Source organism: Lycorma delicatula, chromosome 1 (assembly GCF_047948215.1).
Source record: "Lycorma delicatula isolate Av1 chromosome 1, ASM4794821v1, whole genome shotgun sequence".
NCBI classification, from domain to species: domain Eukaryota; kingdom Metazoa; phylum Arthropoda; class Insecta; order Hemiptera; family Fulgoridae; genus Lycorma; species Lycorma delicatula.
Genome location: NC_134455.1, coordinates 3,783,626 through 3,808,947, shown reverse-complemented (window position 1 = coordinate 3,808,947; position 25,322 = coordinate 3,783,626). Strand labels below are relative to the sequence as shown.

Below are 25,322 nucleotides of genomic sequence, written 5' to 3'. Positions count from 1 at the left end.
TGTCTTCTGTGCATGTGCGTTGACAGTTGGTATGACTGTGGTCACATGTGCAAAATTTGATATCTATCACAACATTTTTCTTCTAGTTATTACAATGTAGACATCTCTCTTCCGCCAGCAGTTTGCACAAAGAAAAACCAACCAGCAGTGGCCCGATATTTCTGGTTGGTGTGAATGAACAGGGTTGCTGACTTTTATCACAAAACAGGGACAATGCTTTATCATGTAAAATCATTTTTTCATGGTTCAAGCAGTTTAAAAGTGCCTCAACAAGTGTGACACACGAACAGGAAGCAGAATGCCCACCAACCTCAACCACAGACTACAAAATTCAGCAAGTTCAATCTAGAAATGATTCTGGTGAAAAGCGAAGTTAGCAATGATGAGGTAGTGTCTTCTTTAATGTAAGTCATGGTTGGTTATGCTCATCAAATAAACCACGACAAGCTCAGGTTCCTTAAAGCCTGTGTATAATGGGTACCTCGGCAGTTTACTGCAGATACAAATGCCTGCTCACACACAGCTGGCTCACCACACCATTCAAACCATCAACAAATTGAATTTTCAGATGAGGTCCTGACTGTGGTCAGGAAATTACTGAAGGGTTCCACTTCAGCCGGAGTTTCCTCGATACGCCCAGCTTATGGTAATTCACAGAATACCACTATGATTTTACCGATGGGCAAGGCAAAGAGCCTGATGGCTGAAGGCAGAATAAGGATTGGATGGCAATCCTGTAGTGGTGAAGCCTCATGTTTCCTGTTTCCAATGCTGGGAGTTAGGTCATTCCGCAGCTGAATGTAAGGGCACAGACAGACATGGGCTATGTTAAACTGTGGAGGCCCAGGACACAAGAAGTACGACTGCAGAGAAAAGTCATGCTGCATAGTAAGTGATAGTACTGGCCATTGCATGGGGACCCGGGATTGTAAGCAAAGGAAATGATGTGTCTTTACCTGAATGCTAACAGAAACATGGTCATGCATGACCTGCTTTGGCAGTCAGCTGTTGACTCTGGGGTGGATTTCCTTCTTATTTCAGAACCAAACCAAAGATTGATTACTTCTCCGGACTGGCTCACTGACAAGAATGGGGACTCCACTATTGGAATCATCTCTAGCAGGTATGTGATCACGAACACTGTAAGAGGAGTTGGCTTTGTGGCAGCTGAACTATCACATTATCTACTAGTCTGTGGTTATATCTCTCCTAACTCTGGTGTTAGATTCCAGGAATTTGTTACTGATCTTGAGAACGTTATTAGGGACACTTTGAATTGCTTATCCTGGTTGGGGATATGAACGCAGAGTGCGCACAGCTTGGAGGTCTTCGTTCCATGGCTAGACGATATATGTTACAACAATGCTAGGGGTTTTGAAATTGGTGACTTGAACACCCCCTTTGTCACGACTTTTATCAGTAGAGGACAGGGTTCTGTATTAGACATTACTGCGGTCTATGCATGCTAAGTCCACAAAATAGTTAACTGGCTGAGGAATTTTATAGTGATCTAAAGGCTATTGCTTTTTTTGTGCTGACTGATAGGAACTTAACACCAAAAAGAAGCCCTAGATGGTCTCCTTCATCAAGATACGTGGATCAATTTGCTGATTCTGTTGTAGGAAAGCTTGGTGAAATGGTTCAATGGAACCGAGAATACTTTCAGTTAACTGTTAAGAAGGAGCTTGAGAAGATTATCCCTAAAACTTACCAAGTATGTGGAAAGTGTACTGGTGGTTAAGTCAAATTGCTGCATTACGAAAGGAATATTTTAGGGCAAGGAAATTCCTACAAAGGATTAGGAAAATACAGTCAGGATCTACTGAGCAGGCTGAAGTGGCGTATAGGTCAGCTAGTACAGGTTGTGCTGAGATCAGGGCAGCCAAAAAGGAGGCATGGTTAAATTTTGTTGATGGACTCGAGGTGGACCTGTGGGGGAGGGCCTACCGTATTGTCATGAAGAGGCTTCAAGGCCATCCTGCCCCACTATCCAGGGCGCAAAATTTAAGGACTGTATCAAAGCAGTTTCTGACTGATAAACCTGAACATACTGATATTTTCTGTATCCAAGAAAGATGATTTTCCATAAATGAGCTTAAGTGGTAGTCATGAGAATAAATCTTTAGAAAGCCCTGACACCTGACAGTGTCTAGGGTATCTTCATTAAAAAAACTAGCAGAGTACCCATGGCAAATTGTTGAGGTGGTTAACAAAGCATTGACAAAATGTAGCTGTCCTAGAGGCTAGGTTGGTCATGATTCCCACAGATAAAAGGGGTCAGGAGTTCACACTTAGACCGATTGGTCTCCTCAATGCCATGGGAAAGGTCTACGAGCATATGCTAGCAGAAAGATTGAGAGAAGAGATACAGGACTCTGCAAGACTTTCTCCACAGCAATTTGGATTTACACGTGGTAAATCCACCCTTGATGCAATAAGCAGAGTGACTGAATGGGCTAAGGATCAGGCAGTGGGAACCAGGAGAACAAGGCAAATTCCACTAGTCATCCTACTAAATGTTCAAAATGCATTTGGAAGTCTTCCTTGGTGGCTTGTTTTGGAGGAAATCAGGAAAAGAGGCAAAAGTGAATATTTGTTGGCTACCATCAATAACTACCTGTTTGACAGGACCATTAGTGTGGCTAGAGAAAAGGGTGATGTTGAGTTTTGGATGGGTGGAGGAGTCCTGCAGGGATCAGTGTTGGGCCCCATCCTTTGGAACTTGGCATTTGATGATATTGTGACAGGAGCTTCCAGGGGAGAATACTTTGATCACCTAAGTGGATGATCTCGCTCTTCTCAGTGCGGGTCATACAAAGTTGGAGGTTGAGGCTTCTGCAAATGGAGCAATAAAAATTATCAGTAATTGGTTACAAGCAAGAGGTATGAAACTGGCCCCACACAAAATTTCAGCCCTGGCTATGGTGGGTCGTTGCAAAAGCAGAGAGATCAGCATTATGTGTTGACGAGCTCAAGGTGAACATCTCTAAGTTGATCATATACTACCCTTATTTAGAATCCTTAGAGTAGCATCAGTTTAAGAACTTGTGTATCTGTAAAGTACTTATTTTTTGATAGAAGTATTAAAGAACGTAGAAATAAAAGAGAAGGAACTCAAGTATTAAGGTAAAATACCTTGGAGTTTATACTGACAAGGCACGCAGTTTTACAACACATATAATGAAGGCTTCAAAAAAGGCTGAGGTTATAGTTATTCTTGGAAAGCTTAGCAGCAATAGACAGAGATCCAGTCCCAGTAAAAGAAAGCCCATTCTTATAGCTGCTACTTTGGTCCTTTTATATGCGGTGGCGGTCTGGGCTGATGTTCTGGATATCGAAAGAAACCAAAAAAGGTGGCCTTGCTGCACAGAAGAGGAGCTATCAAGATTGCGTCTGCATATAGAACAATCTCCACCCCAGCAGTTGAGGTCATTGCAGGGGTTCTGATGACTCATTCCATCATTCCACAGTTGCAGCCATGATATACAAGGAACCATGGTGAGGTTGGGTTTTTCCTTGCCCAGATTTTATCAGGTCATGGAGTTTTTAATTCATCTCCATAGATTCACCCCTATGCATGTATTGTGGCGAATTGGATACATGCGAACACACATTCTATGTGTACCCAGAGAGCGAGGAGGAGAGGGACAGCCTTCTGTGGAGTCGCCATTCATCTGTGCTTGCATAGATGGGTGGCAATGATGAAGCATGGGGACTCCTGAACTCAAAGCCATCTTTTGGGGCCTAGTAATGCTTGACTGCAGGTCAGGCCCTGGGAGTGGAGGAACAGTGAGAAAGGAGTTTTAGTCGGTAGAATGCGGGTACACATAGGCTTTTAATTACATCTAGCCAAACCCGTGCAAGTCCGACACTTCCCTATTTAAGGGGGGTATGTAAATGGTATTTCTTCGACTCATTAACAAAAAAAAAATAGCAGTAAGAGATTGGAGAATTCTTCTCAATTTATTCTATAATATCAAAAAAATATCACCCGGTGAAATATGAATTCCCTGACAACTTTCAAAAACTTAGTCCTATTGATAATTTTTTTTAATATTTAAAGGTAGAAGATTAAAAAATGTTGAAGCTTAATATGAGTAAAACTTTTTATAAATTGTTGTCTAGGTACAAATTTATCAAAAACACAATTCCTTAATACTTGAGTTCCTTCTTTTTTATTTCTACGTTCTTTACTACTTCTATAAAAAAATAAGTACTTTACAGATATACAAGCTCAAACTGATGCTACTCTAATGATTCTAAATAAGGGCTGGGTATAATCAATTCTATGCTTATTCATTATAATTTGAATAAATCATTTTTGAAGAGTAAATAAAGGCTTTTTAATAATAGGTACCTCTCCAAATCACTAGCCCATAATTGAGTTTTGAACTAATAAATGCAAACTTAATAGAGTTCTTAATAGATGAATATCAAAACGAATTTTGGCCAAGATAACGAGTGCCCTGGACATCCCAGCACATCAGCAACTGATGACAACATCGATGATTATGGACAACTGCCGAATCACTAAGGCCAAGCATTTTTTCAGATGTTTTGGAAATGAAATATATGGCAGCAAAACTTGTTCCAAAATTGTTGAATTTTACCAAAAGAAGTGCTGAAATGAACATTGCTCAGGAGTTGCTGACTGAAGTGAAAGTCAGAACAGCTCAAACAGGTCATAAATGATGAAACATAGGTGTTTGGGTACGACATCGAAACTAAGGTGTAATCGTCTCAATGGAAGCTTTCTGAAGAGCCAATACCAAAAAAAAGTTTATCAAGTTCAATTCAATGTGAGGGTTCTGATCACTGTGTTCTTCAATTTCAACAAATTAGTGTATCATGAGTTCTTACCACCAAGGCAACAGTACAAATTAGTGCAAAGACAAGAGAGCAAATTAGTGTATCATGAGTTCTTGCTACATATGGTCAAAAAGGAGTACTACCTGGAAGTTCTATCATTTGTGTAAAGCAATCTGAAGAAAAGGCCTGGATTTTTGGCGAAACAATTCATGGCAATTGCACCATGAAAGAGCACCTGTTCACACTTCATTGCTTGTTCATGAATTTTTTCTCAAAAAGACAACACTTATGATGCTTCAGCCTCTGTATTTGCTAGACATGGCCCTGTTGACATCTTCCTATTCCCAAGCTAAAAGAATCATGAAAGGAAAATGTTTCACTGACAAGAGATAAAGAATCAGGAAAACAGCCACTTCCTCATGTCCTCTTTCCTCAGTTTAATGGTTCCATCTTTCGCAGACATATCCATGAAAGGACTCATCATACTGAGCATGGAGGGGAGTCTCCTGCAGACACAGTATCAAAGGATTTTCTTCCTTTATTAGGATTTTAATATCCTCTCGAGAACAGAGAGTGTAAACATTCCACTGAATAATAATTGCATAGCCATAAGGAATAATTTTTCACGTTATACATAAAATCTCTGTATGTAGATTACTTACCAAATTAATTATCTGGTTTTTCTTTTTGAATTTTATGACTTTCTACTTCTTTGGGCACTTCATCTGCCACCATATCCTCATAGCAATCTCGAGAGAATGGAGGGGGCTTGGATGCCAGGGAGAACGGAGATCACGTTCCAGGTGATGATGTTTTAATAGATCCCTTCAGAGGGATCTTGATTGTTTGCTGCATAATTGGTGCAGCAGGAACTTTATGTGCTGATATAACCATTGATGTGGATTTAGATAAACCACCATCAGTTTTCCTGGTAGAAGTTACCTTCTTACCAGTAATCTTTACATATAACTAGCACTTAATGATGTTTAACAATTTAGATCTGGAGTAACAGTACAAGGTGAAAAGATAAAGATGATACGATTTGCTAATGATATAGTAATTCTAGCCGGAGTAAAAAAGATTTAGAAGAAACAATGAACAGCATGAATGAAGTCCTACACAAGAACTACCGCATGAAAATAAACAAGAAAATGAAAGTAATGAAATGTAGTAGAAATAATGTAGATGAACCACTGAATATAAAAATAGGAGGAGAAAAGATTACAGAGGTAGAAGAATTTTGTTATTTGGAAAGTAAAATTACTAAAGATGGAAGAAGCAGGAGCGATATAAAATGCCGAATAGCACATGCAAAACTAACCTTCATTCAGAAATATAATTTGCTTACATCAAAAATGAATTTAAACGTCACGAAAGCATTTTTGAAAGTATATGTTTGGAGCATAGCTTTATATGTTAGTGAAACTTCAACTATCGGAACACCTGAGAAGAAAAGATTAGAAGGTTTTGAAATGTGGTGCTATAGGAGAAGATTAAAAATCAGATGGGTGGATAATGTGACAAATGAAGAGGTGTTGCAGGAAATTGATGAAGAAGGAAGCATTTGGAAAAATATGATTAAAAGAAGAGACAAACTTATAGGCCACATATTAACGTATCCTGGAATAATCGCTTTAATATTGAAGGGAGAGGTAGAAGGGACAAATTGTGCAGGCAGGCAACGTTTGGAATATGTAAAACAAATTGTTAGGGATGCAGGATGTAGGGGTATCCCGAAATGAAACGACTAGCACTAGATAGAAAATATTGGAGAGCTGCATCAAACCAGTCAAAAGACTGACGACAAAAAAAGTACATAAGTACTTACTGCTATAAACTTTCACATTTTTGCCACCAGTCCCACATGTTTTTGGACCTCAAAAATGAGACATTTTCAAAATCTTACAATTTGGCGGCAATTTTTTTTATATTCTCTGTTGAGGCTTTTGAATGCCTCTACCCTGGCCAACCATCTTTTTATGCTCAATGAATTTATAAAGAAATTCTTATTACCAGGCTTAAAAAATGATATTAGCATTAATTACATGATGAAAAAAAATTGTATAGATCTTGTAAAAAATCAAAGAATGATCTATAAAGATCTTGTGGCAGAATGCCACAATAGATCCCACCAAATTAAGGCAATGGGCAGAACATGGCACGTAAAATATCAATCAATTTGCTTCTTTCAATCTAATTTGTAATCCAGAGTAGACCTCAGACATACCTTAAGTGTTATCAAACGATTGTCTGCATCAATACTACATGTAAAGCCATGTGCCTTCAAATTCCAAAACTGGATGAAAAATTCTTTTCCTGTATAACCTTGGTTTTTAAAAAATCTACAAGCATTTTTTAGGATATCAGGATTCATTCACAAACCTTAGGAGAAAGATAACTGGTCATCATGTGTAACATCAGGGGTAGAATCAGCTATTATTGAAGAGTATTTTGAGGTTTTCACTTCTTTTACCACACTTTCTATAATACTTCTACATCATTTTAATCAACTTGTCATAAATTTTAGGTGAAATGTAGGGATCTAAGTTTACCTTGACAAGGGTTTCCATGCTTATAATATGGGCTTTTAAAAAAGGGTCAAATTCTGCAATCAGTTCTAGGCACATCATGTGGTTTCCATTATTAGTAAAACCAAACAGTTAATCTTCTTTTCTAAAGGCAAGGCCATGTAAAGTAACTTCTTGTACATAGCAACCACTCTTTGAAGCACAGCCCTCTAGTATTTTACTTTTTCAATTTGAGTCTGTAACTGGTTATCAAGCTTCCTCATTTCAGCAGCTACCCGTTTGTAGGTTAATACATTATTGAGGTGAGCATGCTCATGTTCTTTAATCCACTGTCACTGAATTGAAGAAGTTAGACAAAACAGTTGTAGCAGGAGCCATAAAACAAAGATCACTGGCTGGGGGAATACACCAGGTAACCCATATTCATTATTCTCAATTAGCAAATTTTCTGTCAATGCTTTCTTCAAAAATCTGTTTTTATCATGGTGAACTCTTGTATTGTTCAGTCACCATATTTATTTTGATTGAAATCACTTTTTAAAAAAATTGTCTCCCGTAGTGTTTTAAATTTTCCACAATATTAGATCATTACTTGGTTTCTAGTAATACTAGTAGTATCATGTTTTAAAACATCTTCGTTTTCTTCAGCATTGGATGCAGCTTTATTTGGACCTCCACGACAATGATGTGACACTAGATTGATCATTAACTCAGGCTTCTTGTTCAGCAGTAGGCATAACAGGATCTACAAAGGTCTTTCCTCACGATATATATTACATGCCAAATTTAGACATGCGCTTGAACTCAGGGCGGCAAATTTGGGTAAAAATATGAATATTTTTCAAAAAATAAATTTTACACATTTACTCCATACGTTTCTTTATCAACTTTTGAACTTTGTGAGGATGTTCAACTGGATTGGGAAGAAGTTTTTCCTGATTATTTTTGAAAAATAATTTAATTTTACAGTTTCATTAATTACTTCATTCACTTTATTTTTCCTCTCGCCCACTACTTTTCGGTTTTGCATTGCTAAGCCTTTTGCACCCATACATGCTTTTAATTTTTTTTTTTTTTTTTTTAAATAACACAACCAAACTACAGGTCCTAAAACCTCAAAAGTATACAGATGTAGAAAAATTATAATGGCGCAACAATAAGATACCAGACACCTTACAGCCAGCTTAACAGACAACAGACTTGACAGCCAGCAGTTAGAATTTTGTTTGGTAAAGATGCTCAGTTTGTTGAATGTAAGCAATGAGACTTGAAGTAGTGAGCTGTGCAGGAACAAGCACACACACACATCTCAACCCCCTAGGGGAAGACACCCACCTCGTGACGCTTCCAATCACCACCCCACCCCACCGCACCCGTTCATAGCCCTTTTTTTTTCTTTTTTCTGTTTAGCCTCCGATAACTACCGTTTAGATAATTCTTCAGAGGATGATATGTATGAGTGTAAATGAAGTGTAGTCTTGTACATTCTCAGTTCGACCATTCCTGAGATGTGTGGTTAATTGAAACCCAACCACCAAAGAAGACCGGTATCCATCATCTAGTATACAAATCCGTGTAAAAATAACTGGCTTTACTAGGACTTGAACGCTGTAACTCTCGACTTCCAAATCAGCTGATTTGGGAAGACGTGTTAACCACTAGACCGACTCGGTGGGTTCGTTCGTAGCCCTGATTGGCTTTAACGGGAACATACTCACACAAAACAGCATCACCCTTTGTGTTCGGCACTACACTACCCACATAGTACATCACCTGCTACCCCCTTCTTCAACAAATGCATGTATAGCTGATAGTACACTTACCAATTTCACATGCTTGCTCGCAAATTGTGCTCCAACTGATCTGCTGAAATTATATGGCTTTAGACTACTTTGAAAAGGACATGTTTTCCATATTTTTTTTAAGGAAATGACGCTGCCGCCGTAACTGTAACAGCTGATCGTTACATTGCGATGTTGAATACGTTTTTCATCCCTGAGTTACGAAACCGGGGAATCGATTTTCAAAATGTGTTATTCCAGCAGGATGGAGCTACAGCGCACACAGCGAGGGCAACGATGGCTGTTCTCCGTAACGGATAGTTTCCAGATTCGGCGACATTCCTTGGCCCCCTCGGTCCCCCGACTTGAGTAGTTGTGATTTTTTTCTGTGGGGGTTTCTGAAATTGTGTGTGTACGGCAATAAACCGCGTACATTGGAGGACCTAAATATCGCAATTCGTCATCACGTCACCCAGATTGATGTAGACATGCTGCAAAGAATTGAGGCCAGTTACCGTGAAAGGCTACAACAATGTATTGCCCAAAATGGACATCACTTGCCGGACATAATTTTTCGTTCACGAGTAAGTAATAAATGCTTTGATTTAACAAGTGTTTCAGTACCAATAAAACTTTTTTAAAGTAAATATTCAATTTTTTATGATTATTTTAAAAACATCCGGTTCCCGTGAATGACCCTGTATATATATCATGAGAAAAGTGCTAGTAAGCTAGAGTTTGGGAACAGGGAAAAATAGTACCTGTATAAAAAAAAACCTGATGTGTTGTCAGTTTAACATTTCCTGCATAAAAAATATTCAGTATACTTTACATATGAAGAATATGAGAAAAAAGTGCTTTCTACCCCCAAAGCTGTTCAACCTGTGTTTATTAGTAGTGAAAGAATTACCAGATAAATTTGAGAGTGGTGTAAACTATCCAAGTGTTTGGACCAAAAGTGTTTGACTCAATTGATTTTTTTTTTTATAGCAACCAAACAACAAAAGGGATACTGAATGGTATGAATTTATTGCTTGAAATAAGTTCAATTGAGAATAAATAAAAATAACACAAAGGTTATAAAATATCAGAAGATGATAACAAAATATATATTAATATAGGGGAACACAATTAGCAAAAGTAGGACAATTTTTATGAGTAATAAAATTACAAAAGATGGACGAAGGTTGAGATCAAAAGCAGCATAGCACAAGCAAGGAGAGATTTCGTGCAAAAGAAAATACGATTTTCTTAAAAATATTTGTTACTAGCGTAATATGTTATGATAGAGTGAAAACTAGAAAAGGAAACAAAAAAAAATCTGAGGTTAAGGGTGAGATGTTACAAGTGGGTTAATAAAGTAAAAATGAAGAGGTTTTTCAGGCGAATAGCAGAGAGAGTTTGTGACAGAGCCATGTACATAAAATAAAAAATATATTTACGGGTTTACTCAATTTGCTCCAAAAGGAATACGTAGAAAGTAAAAACTACATTGACAAAGATTTTTATATGTAAACAGATAACTGAGGATATTGGATGCAGTAATTACTGATCATAAAAAGTGAAGTATTTTAGGAGATACAGAAATTTCATCTTCAGTTTCAGCACAGAAATTTCTGTTCAGCACAATGAACAGGTATATGGATTAATTGTTTTAATTTAAGTTATTTATAAATAATTTAATTGTAACTCGCTTTCCAAATGTATGGAAATATACATCCATACCTTAAAATACTACTGTCCAGTTTCCTAATCAGCAATGAATCTAACAGTTGTGATGTTAGGATGTTCTCTTGAAGCAATTAGGAAATTAATTTAATGATATTAAATGTTGTACTCAAACTATGTTGTGATTGTTCACTGACTGTTGTTTTTGCTAAATTTAATATTATTTGTGTGCTAAATTTCATATTATTCATGTGTTTTGAATTCAAGGATTTTTGAATCTGCTTAAGATAAGAACAACATATCAAAATAACTTTGTAAATTACTTCATAAAAATTAGACACACATACACAGGCTTCCACCTCACATGCAAATTTTACACAAAATACTTAAAACCACAACTAAACACATTTGATCAATATAAAATTCACACACTAAATTGTGGTAGTTAACAAGAATATTGGAAAAATAGACAAAGTTTTGAGTGGCAGAGCTTATACATTTTTATTATTATTCTTTATTCTCACTGTGTATGTTCATAAATTTATACAGTAAATTGTATAAAAATGACAATTAAAAGAGAACATACAGTGAATTGCTTCAACAGATAAGTATAAATGAAACAGCTCTCGATTTTTGCATTAACTTTTTATAAGTTACTGCCACACAGAGATGAAAAAAGGCATTAATTGCTATGAATCGAATTCGATTATTTTTTTTCATCATCAAGAGATAGAGAAAATTCATGTTAACCTTATAGATTAAGGCATCGAAACTGCAGTCGCAAGGTGCTCAATTTATGAAGGGACTTTGGCTTAGTGTATGCAAATTACAAATTTGGCAAGCATTGCTCTTTGTGTACTGTTACATATGCAAACTTGAAAATGCAGTGGATCAATTTAAATGCAACAAGAGTATAAAGAGTTGTAGATTGGTTTAATTTTTTATGGGAAATCTGTTACATTATTGTTAGCAAAGACTACAGCAATAGGTGAGCTGCACAGCATTACTGAACTTTATGATATCCTTATCAGAATAAGAATATCATAGTAAATTATTGTTGGAAGATCAATAAAGATGGGTCTTTGGTGGTATTTATAGGAAAAAAAGTGTAATGTCACTGATAAAGAGATGCCAAAATATTGCCATAAATAAGAAATTTATTAAACTTGTAACTACTATAATTTAGGACAGATGGAAAATTTATGCAAAACTAGACAATGATATATGTTGGGGAACAAATGAATCCCACTTTAGTTCAATTGTATAAATACTTTATTGAAACACTCTTGTATTGAATTGAATTACAACTTAACTGAACTGAATATTGTATTGTATAAACTATTTTTAACCTATGTATGTTTACTATATGAATTCCACATCTGAACTTGCTGGTCAGCTATACGTGTTATTTCATTAATTGTCCGCAGAGCAGCACTCAACAACACAACATTCCGCCCACCTTGGAAACATTACGTTTTCAAAACTTAAATAGTTACAAAAAATTGAAATTATAAAACAATTTTGTGATTAACCAGTTACAAAAAAAAAAAGACAATAAAATTAACAAAGTAAAAACATAAAAGCTTCATATACTTGAAATGAAAATATCATTTAAATGTTCAATACAACACATTATTAAAAAGTCATTCTAAACTGGGAAGTGGCATAACTTGGTTATACTCCGTTTAAGTGCCTGTGTTTTGGTCTGCACTAGTGCTACTCTAACCTTATCATCTTGTCCCTTGATGGTCTCTACTACACGACCCAATTTCCAAACTAAGGGAGGAACATTATCTTCGTGAATTAAAACTACGGTTCCATTTTGTAGATTTTGTGAGGCTCCCTTCCATTTTGCACATTGCTGCAGCTCACTGATGTAGTCCTTGCACCATCTCGACCAAAAGTATTGACTTAGTTGTTTAATACGTTGCCATCTATTTAGATGGATGCTACTCGTTTCAGTGTATTCTTCTTCTGGAATCATGGCGAGCGGTTGACCTATTAAGAAATGCCCAAGGGTTAAGAGTGCTAGATCTGAAGGGTCGGAAGAGAGAGGGGTCAATAGACGAGAATTCAGGCAGCCTTCAATGCGACATAATACTGTATTTAATTCTTTATAAATGAGCAATGCTCTACCAGTTATTCTGGCAGAGTGATGCTTTACGGATTTGACTCCTGCCTTCCACAATCCACCGAAATGCGGGGACCTGGGAGGACTGAACTTCCAAGTTATATTGTCATTAGAAAGAACTGGAGTGATCCTTTCGTTATGTGCTGGTGAGGAAAATAGCTGCTTTAACTCATTCCAAGCTTCAATAAAATTCTTTGCATTATCGCTGAATATTTTGGAACATTTTCCTCTGCGGGCGAAAAAACTATGCAATGCTGCAATGAAGGGATGCCTTTGTAGTCATACACATGAATATGTAACCCTTAATACCTTTAGCTCCACGTCTGTGAGTAGTAAGTATTTCAATTGGTCCACAATAGTCAACACCGATGTTTAAAATTGGTCTGACCGACTGGACTGTATTCGCTCAACAGGTAGGTCACCCATTTGCTATTGTATGAATCTTGGCTTAGCTCTAAAACAGGTTATGGATTCACAAACTATTTGCTTTGCAAGTCTAAAGCCATTGACCGGCCAAAATTTTAATCTAAGAGATGCGAGTAGAGCTTGCAATCCGGCATGCAATTGTCTTGTGTGTTCATACCTCGCAGTGAGCCTTGTTAAATGACTGTTGTAAGGCAATAGAATTAGATGTCTTTGATCGTAAGTGAAATCAGAATTTTTAATTCTACCGTCCATCCTGATGACCTCGTTGCTGTCAGTAAATGGGGACAGAGATAATAGTTTGCTGGATGTTTCTAATCCTTTGCCTTTTCTTAATTGATTGTATTCATACTTGAATTCCTTTTTTTGATTTAATTTCACAAGAATGGTTTCTGATCGTCTTAGTTCAGTTACTAGTAATGGTCCTTGTTGTTTTTTATCTTTTTTTTCTCTTTCAAATTGTTTATGAATCTAAGAATGTATGCAATTACTCGTTTGAGCTTAATGAATGATGAAAATCTGTGAGTAAAATCATCTTCCATGTCAATAATGTGACATGATTGTTTATCTGCACTTCGGCAATTCATTTACAGAATATTCAGATTTTTGTGGTCGATTTCAATTTGAGGTTTCTGATAGCCACTGTGGACCATTCCACTAAAGTGATGATTTAGATAATTGATCAACTGATGAGCCCCGTGAAGACATGTCAGCAGAATTGTCTTTCCTCTTAACATGACACCACATATATGGTTCTGATATTTCTTGGATTTTTACTATCCTATTTGATACAAATATATTCCAATTGGTAAAGGGTGATGCTATCCAAGTCAAAACAATTTTGGAATCTGACCAATAATGTTGATTGACAGCCTTAAGCTTTAATGATGTGGCCGTTTTTTGTGCCAATTCAGCAGCTAGAGTGACACCATACAGTTCTAAACTCGGTAAAGTCAACCTTTTGAGGAGACCCACTCTGGATTTTAAGCACACAAGTATGACGTTGATATTGCCTTGATTATCTTCACTTATCAGATATATGCAGGCACCGTATCCTCTTTTCGGGGAGTCAGAAAATGTGTGCATTTGCACGTCGTAATCTGCAAAAGCGTTAATGTATCTGGGTATCTTTAAATGGTTGAGTGCAGTAAATGAATTCCTAATTCTGAGCCATTCATTATGGATGTGAAGTGGAACACTTTCGTCCCAGCTCAGCTTTAGGTGCCACAGATCCTGCAAGAGGATTTTCGTTGTCAGCACAACTGGCCCAATTAAACCTAACGAATCAAAAATTCTTGAAATCTCGGAAAGAAGTATTCTTTTGCTAACATGTTTAGGAGTGGTACTGTCAAATTGTAAAACAAAGTGAAATGTATCTGTTTGTGGATTCCAGCGCACTCCTAATGTCTTGACAGAGTTGTCATGATTTATGTCATAAGTTGACTTAGCCTCCACTTGATCATAAGACAAGTTTTGTATTAACCGTGAATCATTTGCGCACCACTTTCTTAGCTTAAAACATCCGCCTTTCAGGATTTTTAATAATCAAGTCTGTACTTCGAGCGCTTCATTAATAGAGTCTGCGCCTGTCATTATACTTCTAGTGGTTCAGCAGGATCCTTCCTCCAGAAGATCAACTCTAGGTTTGTCTGTTGAGGATTAACTAATATTTGCTGGTACATTTTTTCTATGTCTGCAGTCATCACAAATTTATGTTTTCTAAAGTGTGTGATAATTGAAATTAAGTCATCCTGGACTACTGGACCGACTCTGAGGCATTCATTAAGCGAGACACCTGTATCTGTTTTGCAGGAAGCATCGAAAACAATGCGAAGCTTGGTGGTTGAACTGTCTTGTTTTATAACTGAATGATGTGGAATGTAGTAAGTAGGGTTGACAATCATTTTCTCATCAATAGCTTCCGTATGACCTAAACTCTTGTATTCTTCCATGGACTCTATGTATTGCTCCCTTAGACTTTCATTTCTTTCTAACTGCTTCTCAAGTCAATAGAATCTTTTAATTGGTGCATCTCTGGAATTTCCTAGCGTTGTAATGTTTAGTCTCATAGGCAATGTCACAATAAAGCGTCCTTCCTGATTTCTTGTTACGTTATGCATAAAGTGATTTTCGCATGCAGCATCTTCTCCAGTAAAAGGGGTTTCGCTATTTTTGTGACCATTTACTTCTTCAATTGACCAAAATGATTGCAACTGCTTGTCAATATCACTAACGGTTGTTGGACAACAATGAGTTTCAACATTAACGGATGATGAATTTGGCAAGGAACCAGAAATTAACCAACCAAATGTAGTTTTCTGTAGCACAATACTGCTATTTTTGAGTCTAAATTGACCCACACACAATAAATCAAAGAAAATTTCTGCCCCAATTAAAATGTCAATTCTTTGAGGCCGATTAAATAAAGGATCTGCCAACACGACGGTTTGCAGAAGTTTCTATTCTGAAGTGTTAACTCTTGTGTTTGGAGGCAACTGTGTGATTTTTGGTAAGACATGAAAGTCAAGCTGAGTCCTAAAATTTGAATTTCTGGATTTTATTACTCCACTTACACAATGCTGGGCAGCTGTGTTAACGGATCCAACGCCGGCTATAGATGTTTCAGTCTTTCTGTTAGGAAGTGTGAGCTCCTAAGAGACAGATTCACTCATGATGTTGATTGAGGATCCCAAGTCAAGCAGTGCACGGCATGTAATGAAATGACCAAATCTGTCTATTATTTCTATTATGGCAGTAGATAATAAGATCTGTTTTTGAGATATATGTTTGTCAATAGAGTGACTGACAATTTGGACATTTTTACTTGGTATTTGGTTTGGATTGTCACTTGGCATATCTGCACGGATTGATTCTGCTTTAGTATTAGATGTCGATGGAAGTAAAAGTGAATTGTGTCTTTGAGAGCATAGTTTACATGTGCTGATTAGCTTGCAATCCTTTCTCATGTGTCAAGATTGTTAACAGTTGAAACATAAGTTAAACTTCTTTACGTGATCCTTTTTTCATTTAAATTCATTTCTATGTCGGTAAGTCAGTTAAATATTTTTTACACAAAGAACAGTTTGAGTTAGTATTTTGAGTAGCTAAGAAAGTAGGTTTTCTACTTGTAATGTTAGGATTATAGCCCTTCAATTGATGACTATTTTTTAATTGTGATAACTTTGAATTTGTGTGAGCCTGAGCTAAAATTTGTCTTTTCACACTACTATTAGCTATTGTCTCTAATACACGGGAACGTTTATATAGAAACTGTGAATTCTTTAAAGGTTGGAATTTTATTTGGTGTGGCCGCCATTTGCCATTCCCTAATAAGGAATCCCAATGTTCTATTGGTTGTTTCTGGGCAGAAAACACCTTTAAGTGGACGGTTGTATTGTCAAGAAGATGCCTAAGGGAAGAGCTAGATTCCCTTTCAATATTTTGCTGATCAAAAATGGCTTTAATGTGTCGTGTAACGATAACTCTTCTGTTTTGAAATCTGGTAACTAATAAATTCCACGCATCCTTGTAACTGTGAGAACTTAGGTAGACTGCATCTATTATTTTTGCAGCGGTACCGCCCTTAAGAGATTGACAGAGATAGTATAATTTGTGAACATCGTCTAAAAAAGTATTTTTGTCAATGGTTGCCGTGAAGACTTCCTTGCATGGAGTCCAGTCTTCATACAAACCGGAAAAGGTTAGAATATCAAGCTGCAGAAGCCTTATTTGAGGGAAAGCGTAAGGTTCCTTCAAGGATGGAACATCCTTGTTGGAGCATTAGTTAGGAGCATTAGGATGGAGCATTAGTGGAAAAATCGTTACTGGTGTTTGCGGCAGTGAGAACAACTGCTTTGGCTTTACTGATAATATTATAGAATCTGTCTTCAAATTCTTGTTGTTCGACCTCTGGGTCGAAGGGTTTGGTAGAGTTGCTTTCAATAAAATAATCCTCAATTTGATCCTGAATGCTATTAAATTCAACAATTAAGTTTTTAGTTCTTTCTAATCTTATTTGCAATTCAGAAAATAATGACCGATCGGCTTGAAATCTCGAAAAAAATGCTTCAAATCTGGTTAAATTGCCTTTTATACGGCCCCTTTGGACAATCAATAAATCAGGTATTGCCATTTGAGTTTTATCATGTTGACATAAGCGAAGAATAACAATCATAAAAGAATAATAATAATAATCATAAAAGAATAATAATAATAATAATAATAACAATGATAATGATCTAAAATTAAATTAAGTATTGAGCACATTTACACCAGAAAACTCCACTGATGTATACAGTTGATAATAAAAATAAGGTCTATAATAGTTACATGAATATATAAATAAAACTAGGTTACTCTCTTGCGAACAATAACTTGAAAATTCCAAACATGTAAATTGTCGCGCAACAATTTTTCCCGGGTTTCAGCACCAAATAATGTTGGGGAACAAATGAATCCCACTTTAGTTCAATTGTATAAATACTTTATTGAAACACATCTTGTATTGAATTGAATTACAACTTAACTGAACTGAATATTGTATTGTATAAAACTATTTTTAACTATGTATGTTTACTATATGAATTCCAAATCTGAACTGGCTGGTCAGCTGTGTGTGTTATTTCATTAATTGTCCGCAGAGCAGCACTCAACAACACAATATATACACATATCTGAAAAAAAATCAAATTCAATTTTGTTGATCTAGATGATCCAAGTATAATAATACAAATGTTTAAAGGATATGGGGAAAAAACATTTAAGGAAGACTGACAGAAAACAATACCTTAAGGAACCTTACAGAAGACTTAATTCAAAATTATTTGTTCTTTTTGGCTGATGTTTCTAGGATTTATCCTGAAAAAGCCAATGAATGAATTCTTTCAATTAAATTTTTTTCTTAAGTGTGCATTTCCTTGGAAAAACATTACAGCCAGCTTTTGGTAAAGGATTTGAGTCAAGGGTTTAAAATACAATATATTAGGTTAGATTAAATTATTAGGGTTTTTTCTGTTTCTGCTAAGTGTGTATTTCCGGAATCCACTAAATGCTAATTAATCTAAAAACTTAATGGAAAAACACATGGTGCAGTTTTTGTGATTTTCTGGTGTTTGGATAAACTACCTTTTTCTTTCTTTTTCCTGTTTAGCCTCCGGTAACTACCATCTAGATAATTCTTCAGAGGATGAATGAGGATGATATGAATAAGTGTAAATGAAGTGTAGTCTTGTACATTCTCAGTTCGACCATTCCTGAGATGTGTGGTTAATTGAAACCCAACCACCAAAGAACACCGGTATCCACGATCTAGTATTCAAATCCGTGTAAAAATAACTGGCTTTACTAGGACTTGAACGCTGGAACTCTCGACTTCCAAATCAGCTGATTTGGGAAGACGCGTTCACCACTACACCAACCCAGTGGGTTCGGATAAACTACCTAAATTTCACCAACACAACTAATTAATTAAATCATAACACGGATCAAATAATCTATCCTACACAAGTAGAATATTTCCCTAACACTGGAAGATAAGCATCATTGAAAACATCTGCTTTTTTAATGGTACATTTCCATTGTTTTAGTAAGATACAAAAAAATTAGTTACAATCACACAGCTAATCTCATAATCTCAATACTAACCACTAACTGACAAAGGAACTGGGCAATAGTTGTAACATCGGTGTAAATCATATATTTTCCATTTATTTTAAAGGCAAAATTAATAAACTGTTTTTAAATTAAATAGTCATGGAGATTTAAGTAAAAAGTCTCTGAGAATAAAATCTAATTAATAATTTGTCTGCAAAAAGATCAGTAAATGTATGTTAAAATCAATCAACTAAGTTCAAAATATAATGCACAGTTGATATTATATCTAACTTCATATAACACTAACATAACTAGGCAATAACTATCTCTACAGAGATCTACTGAATTACCACTTCCAATTTTATTCTGGTAGAATTTAATAGTAACAATTCACTATTTCTTAATCTACACCATATTAAAATTATATTCATTTGACTAGATATTCAAAAATATAGTATCAGAGGAAACATTCTTTTTAAACCTAAATTACAAATGTTATAAACAAGTGGTTATATATTTATTGATAACATTTCATAGGCATGTTAGAACAAAAATATCTTAAGTTACATAGGCTGCTGATGGAGTCTGCACTATAAATAAGGAAGTTTTGGTCGCCCTTATTAATAATATTATTTAATACTAAAATTTGTAACATTTTTATCATTCAACAGTCACGCCAAACGCCAAAAAGTGGTAGGCAATGGCGGAAGAACATGTATAGTGACAAATTCCCACTAGAAATTATGAATTAAATAATGATACAAGAAATAATTTCCAATATATTACAAACTGTAAAAAGATGTGTCACCTAATGTCATATATATTTTTGCATCACTGTCCGGAATCTCATACATATCATCGCTGTCGAACATTTTTTCCGAATTACACAAGATGAATAACAAAGTTTTATCATACACCTAACCTACCACACACAGATGTTACTACCCGCCCACCGGATAAGACAATTGAAAGATTAGAAATGCCTACATAATTCAACAGGATTTTCAGATTTTAACTTATATAACTTTGTTTTAATTAGTTTTTAATGTTGTTTAATAAATATTTATTAATTTAATAATTGTTAGTTATGTTATTTATTATTGTTAATTTATAATTTCAAATAAATAATCGAGATTTCTGCAGAAATCTTTATTTACGCTACTATTTTATCACCTATACAGTTTGATTATATTATTCAATATATTTTCAGTTTATTATATTCAATAATAATAAATATGATATTGATTAAATAAATTTTCTACAAGTTCAGCATATTTCTTTTTCTAGTTTTAATTTCTTTGTTCTGTTCTTTTAGCATGGCTTAGCGATCGTAACACCATTCATATGCGCGCGCTTATTTTACATCTGATACTTGAAAGAATCGATGGTTGCGAATCCGTGCAATTTAGTTATAATTGAGAGTGATTTTAATAACAGATGAAGAATATTTATACCGAATGCTTGTCATGATGTTAGGTCGGAAGCAAAGTTTGAAGGGAGATCAAGTGTTAGCGGATTATGGACCAGAGGAGTCTTTGAATGAGAGTGCAGACATAGAATGGGTAAATAAAGTACGTGTAGAATTTTAAACGCAATTTTTTATTTATTGCCTTTTTAAGTGTAATTTTGTGCAATTAACTGTAAACTTTTGGGTTTTAAAAAATTGTCTTTAATCACAGCAAGGAATTAAATACTTACTTTTTGAGTTATTGAAAACGGCAACTTAAAAAAATATTGCCACTAACTTTGGAAATCCTCCAGTTAAAAAATATAGAAGAAAGACGTAATTTAAAATGTCTTTTCATTCCAGTTTCAAGGTAATTAAGGATACCATTAAAATGTAATATTTTTGGATATTAATATTTTGACAACTAACTGATTAGATGTTTTTGTCAATTGTATATATGAGATTGCTTTGGTATCCAGTTGTATAAAATGAATGCCAGCCTTTCGATTTCATATTGTAAAATCCATTTTAATATCTATGCTACATTAAAACTGAAGGACATTTCTTAAGAAAATAAGTACAGTCTTTATCAGGTTTAACTGTGATGACTGTTTCCATACCGATAATTATTCATCTGCGAACTACCTATTATCCTTTTTAGAACCACAATACAATTCAACACCTGTTTTAATATTTATTAAAATAATTACAGTTTTACTGGTACACCTACATTGCTGGTTCTATCAAGGTGTATGTATTTTCTATCCTGTGGTTGTTTTGTTTTATTTATTTTTTGAAACATGTTATCAATTGGTGAGCCATTAGCAGAGCTATGTATTTGAGTGTAGAGTTCATAAATGCAATCATTAGCTATATTCTGTGTGTATATCGTATGCTGAAATACAAACTAGTGTAGTTTGTATACCAAAACTACTTAAAATGCTATCATTATATAACGTACAAGTGATATTAAGTTGTTTTATTTTCTTAACTTGCAAACTTTGCGAAATTAACTCAAATTTGATGAACAGGATTTCATCTCTTGCACTTTGATGGGTAAAATAAATGGTACTTTTCAAGAAGATACCTGCAGGCGATCTGTAGTTAGTTGTTAGAGGGTGCCACTGAAGGGATAAAATAAATAAAATTAAAATTAATTTTATGTAATAAATATATATAATCTAACCAAACTTAACCTACGCTCGCTATCCTTAAATTTATACTTTTAGATTTATTTATTATATAAATTTATATATATATATTTTAACGTTCTGTGTATTATGAAATAGTGTAAATACTTTACTTTATTTTACTATTTTATTATTATATTTTCATTGTATTATTTTAATATTACAGTACAATGTTTGTGTTTAAAAATAAAAAATATGCACTGTTTATTTATTTTCTCCTTTCAGTGATGCCATCTAACAACTAACTGACTAACTACAGATCGGCTGTGGGCATCTTGAAATGAACCAAATAAACTTAATTTTTATTAAAGGATTAATTGTTGAATATTAAAATGTTTAAATTGACCAGTGTTGTTAATTTTTGGCAACTGATATACATGCATTTTCTTGCTAAATAACAAACTTATAATTATATTAAATATGTATAGCTTGTAGCCCTTCAGACAAAGTTGCATTCAAAATTAGGTGACTCATTTTAATTAACCTTTTTGAAATAACATAATATATGATTGTATTTAAAAAAACTAGTATTTTTTTCATAAAAGTTATTAAAATACCTATTACATTTTTATTATTTTGTTACAGTTATGGGTGCGACGACTGATTAGATCTTGTGCTCTTGTCAGTCTTTTGTCTGTCAGCTTAAATACTCCTAAAACATTTGAACGCCTTCCTCCTTTACAATATGTGACTTTCTGTTGTGATCTTATTATAACATTCCTCTTTACTGCAGAAATGATCGCAAAAATGCATATAAGAGGTATTCTCAAGGTAATCTACTTTTTTGTATTTATTTTATTACATGTCTCCAGTTACTTATAAAATTGCTGTTAAAATATAGAATTAAAGACCAATAAAAGAATTCTTTAGCTAGTTGATTTGTTACAGTAAGAATATAATTATTATTAATTATGTAATTGAAAGTACTTACTGATTGAATACTATTCAGTGGAGCTAAGAATATTTTCTTTTTAAAACTATTTATACATGATCAGTGCCAGCTGTAATATTTTTACTCCGGTAGGCAAACCCAAAAAATGTCACCCTCCAAACTTCAAAAAAAACTTTTAAAATTAAAAAAAAAAAAAGAAGTAGAATCATAAAAGAACCAAGTTAATCAGAAAAGTAATATAAAATTGGATTAAGACAATAATACTAATACAGATTTACAGAAAATTGTTTTATTGAAAAATAAAATCTACATTTTTAACAAGCTAACAACAACAACAAACTAAAACTAGTACCTACTACTTTCACAGATAATTTAAATATACTTTTAAAATAATAAACAAAACTAGAACAATAATATTATTTTACCTATAAATAGTGAATATATTATTTTCTTGATTCAAGTAATCAAAATATATTTTTGTGGGTTGTTTATTTTTTTTGTGCTCTAATTCAGGCAGTTTTGTCACCAAAGGCAGTTGTCTACCTTGCCTACTGCCTAGGGCCGGCCCTGACATGGTGTTCCAGAAGATTCCTAGTAAGTTTTATAAACTGAAGGCTCTGAATGAAATAATGAAACAAATCTAGGAATGCTTTATTTTCAAGTTATGGCCTATTAAAAAATGTCTTCCTTTGGCTTTAGAGTAAAATGGTATTGTATTGCACTAGTGGAGTGATTCTTAGCCTTTTAGATCCCCAACCATCAAAAAGAATGGAGTCATCTAAATCCAGTGAATCAATTGGAAAAAGACAACCCGATAGGGGGAAGACACCCACCTTGTGACGTTACCGGTCGCCACACCACCCTCACTGTTCCAAGCCGTTTTGAATGGGCTTTACCGGAGGTCGACTTTAGACCCTCTAACTGATTACATCTCAGTCATCAGCCAGGCCTCGGTTGGGATGCCATCAATGTAAATGCCTCAGCAGACATTTGCATCAGTAAAATACAAATTAAATTTCGCCTTCACAAAGGCCGCAGACATCTTCACATCCAACCTAACATGATTCCCTTAAACTAAAGTAAGTAATGATCAGTTATTGATCATTGGTCAATCTAACATTAATACGCAAATATAGGACCTTCTCAAAAACCTTGCCAATCACAGGCACGAGTGTTAGTGGATGGTAAGAGGAACTAACAGTAGGATCTTTGTGCCACCTTTGAACAACAACACCACGTCTCCATGCTTCCAATATGCTGGAAAGTGGCCAGCAAAGAGCAACCAATTATATATTCCAGTTAGAGGACCAAGGACTACTGGAAGCGCTTGGACAAGGAGCTCCACTGTGATACAATCATATCCAGGAGCCTTGTGCTGTGCCATACTACAGATCACCTGGTATACCTCCACCTCAGTGATCTCAGAGGATTGTAAGTTGGTCTCGAAAATCGCGACTTCCCGCCTGACATGCCGGTGGTATGAAACCTTACCCACCATAGTGTCATCCAGGAGCAGATCATTCAGCAAAATATTAAGGACATGGTCCTTATCAATTACTACACCCTCACGGGTTGGCAAAGCTGACAAGAGTACATTTTTCCTGCGCTATGTCCAAGGGCTCTATACGCAGTGCCCCAGGGGTCTCAATTCCCTTTCTCCTGAACGAATTGGCGCCAGGAATTATGCTTGGAGAACCTAATTCAAAGCTCTCCTTCTGCGGTAATCCCCAGTTAGGGCCGCATGCTGATCGGGATCACCCTGTTGTTGCACAGCCCTTTTCAGTCGATTCACAGACTGCTTCATCGCTGTCAGATTCTGAGACCACCAACCAGAAATATGTTCCCAGCCACTGCCTCTAGGAATGGCAGCTTCAGCTGCCGCCACCACCGCAGAAGTGAAATTTTCTGCCAGGACATCTAATGGCAGGCCGTCAAGGTCCCTAGAAACAATCTCCAATCTGAACTCCAACAAAGAGGAGACCCACAATACGAAGGATCCTATCCCATCTTGCTAGTTGTTCCTCAGTGAGATCCCTGTATTGGAATTATAAACTTAACAACTGTAAGGTTCTGTCCACAAATGGCAAGTCATGATGTGTGTCAGAAACCTGGCGTATAAGGGCAATATTAAGCGACTTCCTGCACAGAATTGCAGACATACAGATATGCCCTACACAAAACGTTTTCCAGCTGTGAAAGCCTGGCAGATCACCTCTAGTTACATATGGGTGCCGCAGAAGGACAACATCGAGGCTTTGTCTCTACAACCTCACCTAACTCAACCTGGACTACATAAGCACCCTGGGTATTTAGTTGACCGAACCTAACCATCTAAGGAATTAAAGTACAGTGCAATGGCCCTTATGTAACAGCCACACTCCTTACTAACAACTGGGTGCTCATGATTCTTGTGGAACCTCTTACAGTTAGCACAGCCGGAGCCTCAGACCTATACGAATAATTGTCACGCTTGGCACAATGGGGACACATCAAGGCAAACTTACAAAATTTAGCCTTGTGACCATATTTGCAGCACTTGAAACATCTTTGGACATCCACGTACTCTTTTACGCAGCAGGACCTTAAATCGATAAATAGTCTGCCTGCAGACATAAATTTTTGAAAGAGACCAGAACTTACCTCAAAGACCCCGTGATATTTCTGGGTATCGCACCTACCTGTTATAAAGACCAACCTGCAGTCCTGCCAGAAGGTAGCTTCATCCAAATCAGTGTTCTGCTCCCTAATGAGGGACAAGACATCTTCATCGGCAAGGTTGTGGTCAATATCGTAGAGTACAATGCGGGGCCTACACGTTCTCTTCAGATCTATTTTTACATTCAATCGCTTAACTGCTGTGG

At 35.6% G+C, this 25,322-nt stretch overlaps 2 protein-coding genes across 3 annotated transcripts in view; one reads left to right on the top strand and one right to left on the bottom strand.

Moving 5' to 3' along the window:
* The window catches only part of LOC142322905 (uncharacterized), a 53,193-nt gene extending 33,296 nt beyond the window's left edge, over positions 1-19,897 (bottom strand). For both annotated transcript variants that reach the window (XM_075362022.1, XM_075362083.1), the window contains exon 1: positions 19,741-19,897. In XM_075362022.1, the coding sequence (XP_075218137.1) occupies positions 19,741-19,804 (64 nt within the window). In that variant the 5' untranslated portion in view covers positions 19,805-19,897. The remainder of the gene's footprint in view (positions 1-19,740) is intronic.
* Positions 19,898-20,272: 375 nt separating this feature from the next.
* The window catches only part of na (sodium leak channel non-selective protein na), a 231,003-nt gene continuing 225,953 nt past the window's right edge, over positions 20,273-25,322 (top strand). Inside the window, exons 1-2 of the mRNA XM_075361924.1 lie at positions 20,273-20,503; positions 22,155-22,340. Of these exons, the coding sequence (XP_075218039.1) occupies positions 20,390-20,503; positions 22,155-22,340 (300 nt within the window). The 5' untranslated portion in view covers positions 20,273-20,389. The remainder of the gene's footprint in view (positions 20,504-22,154; positions 22,341-25,322) is intronic.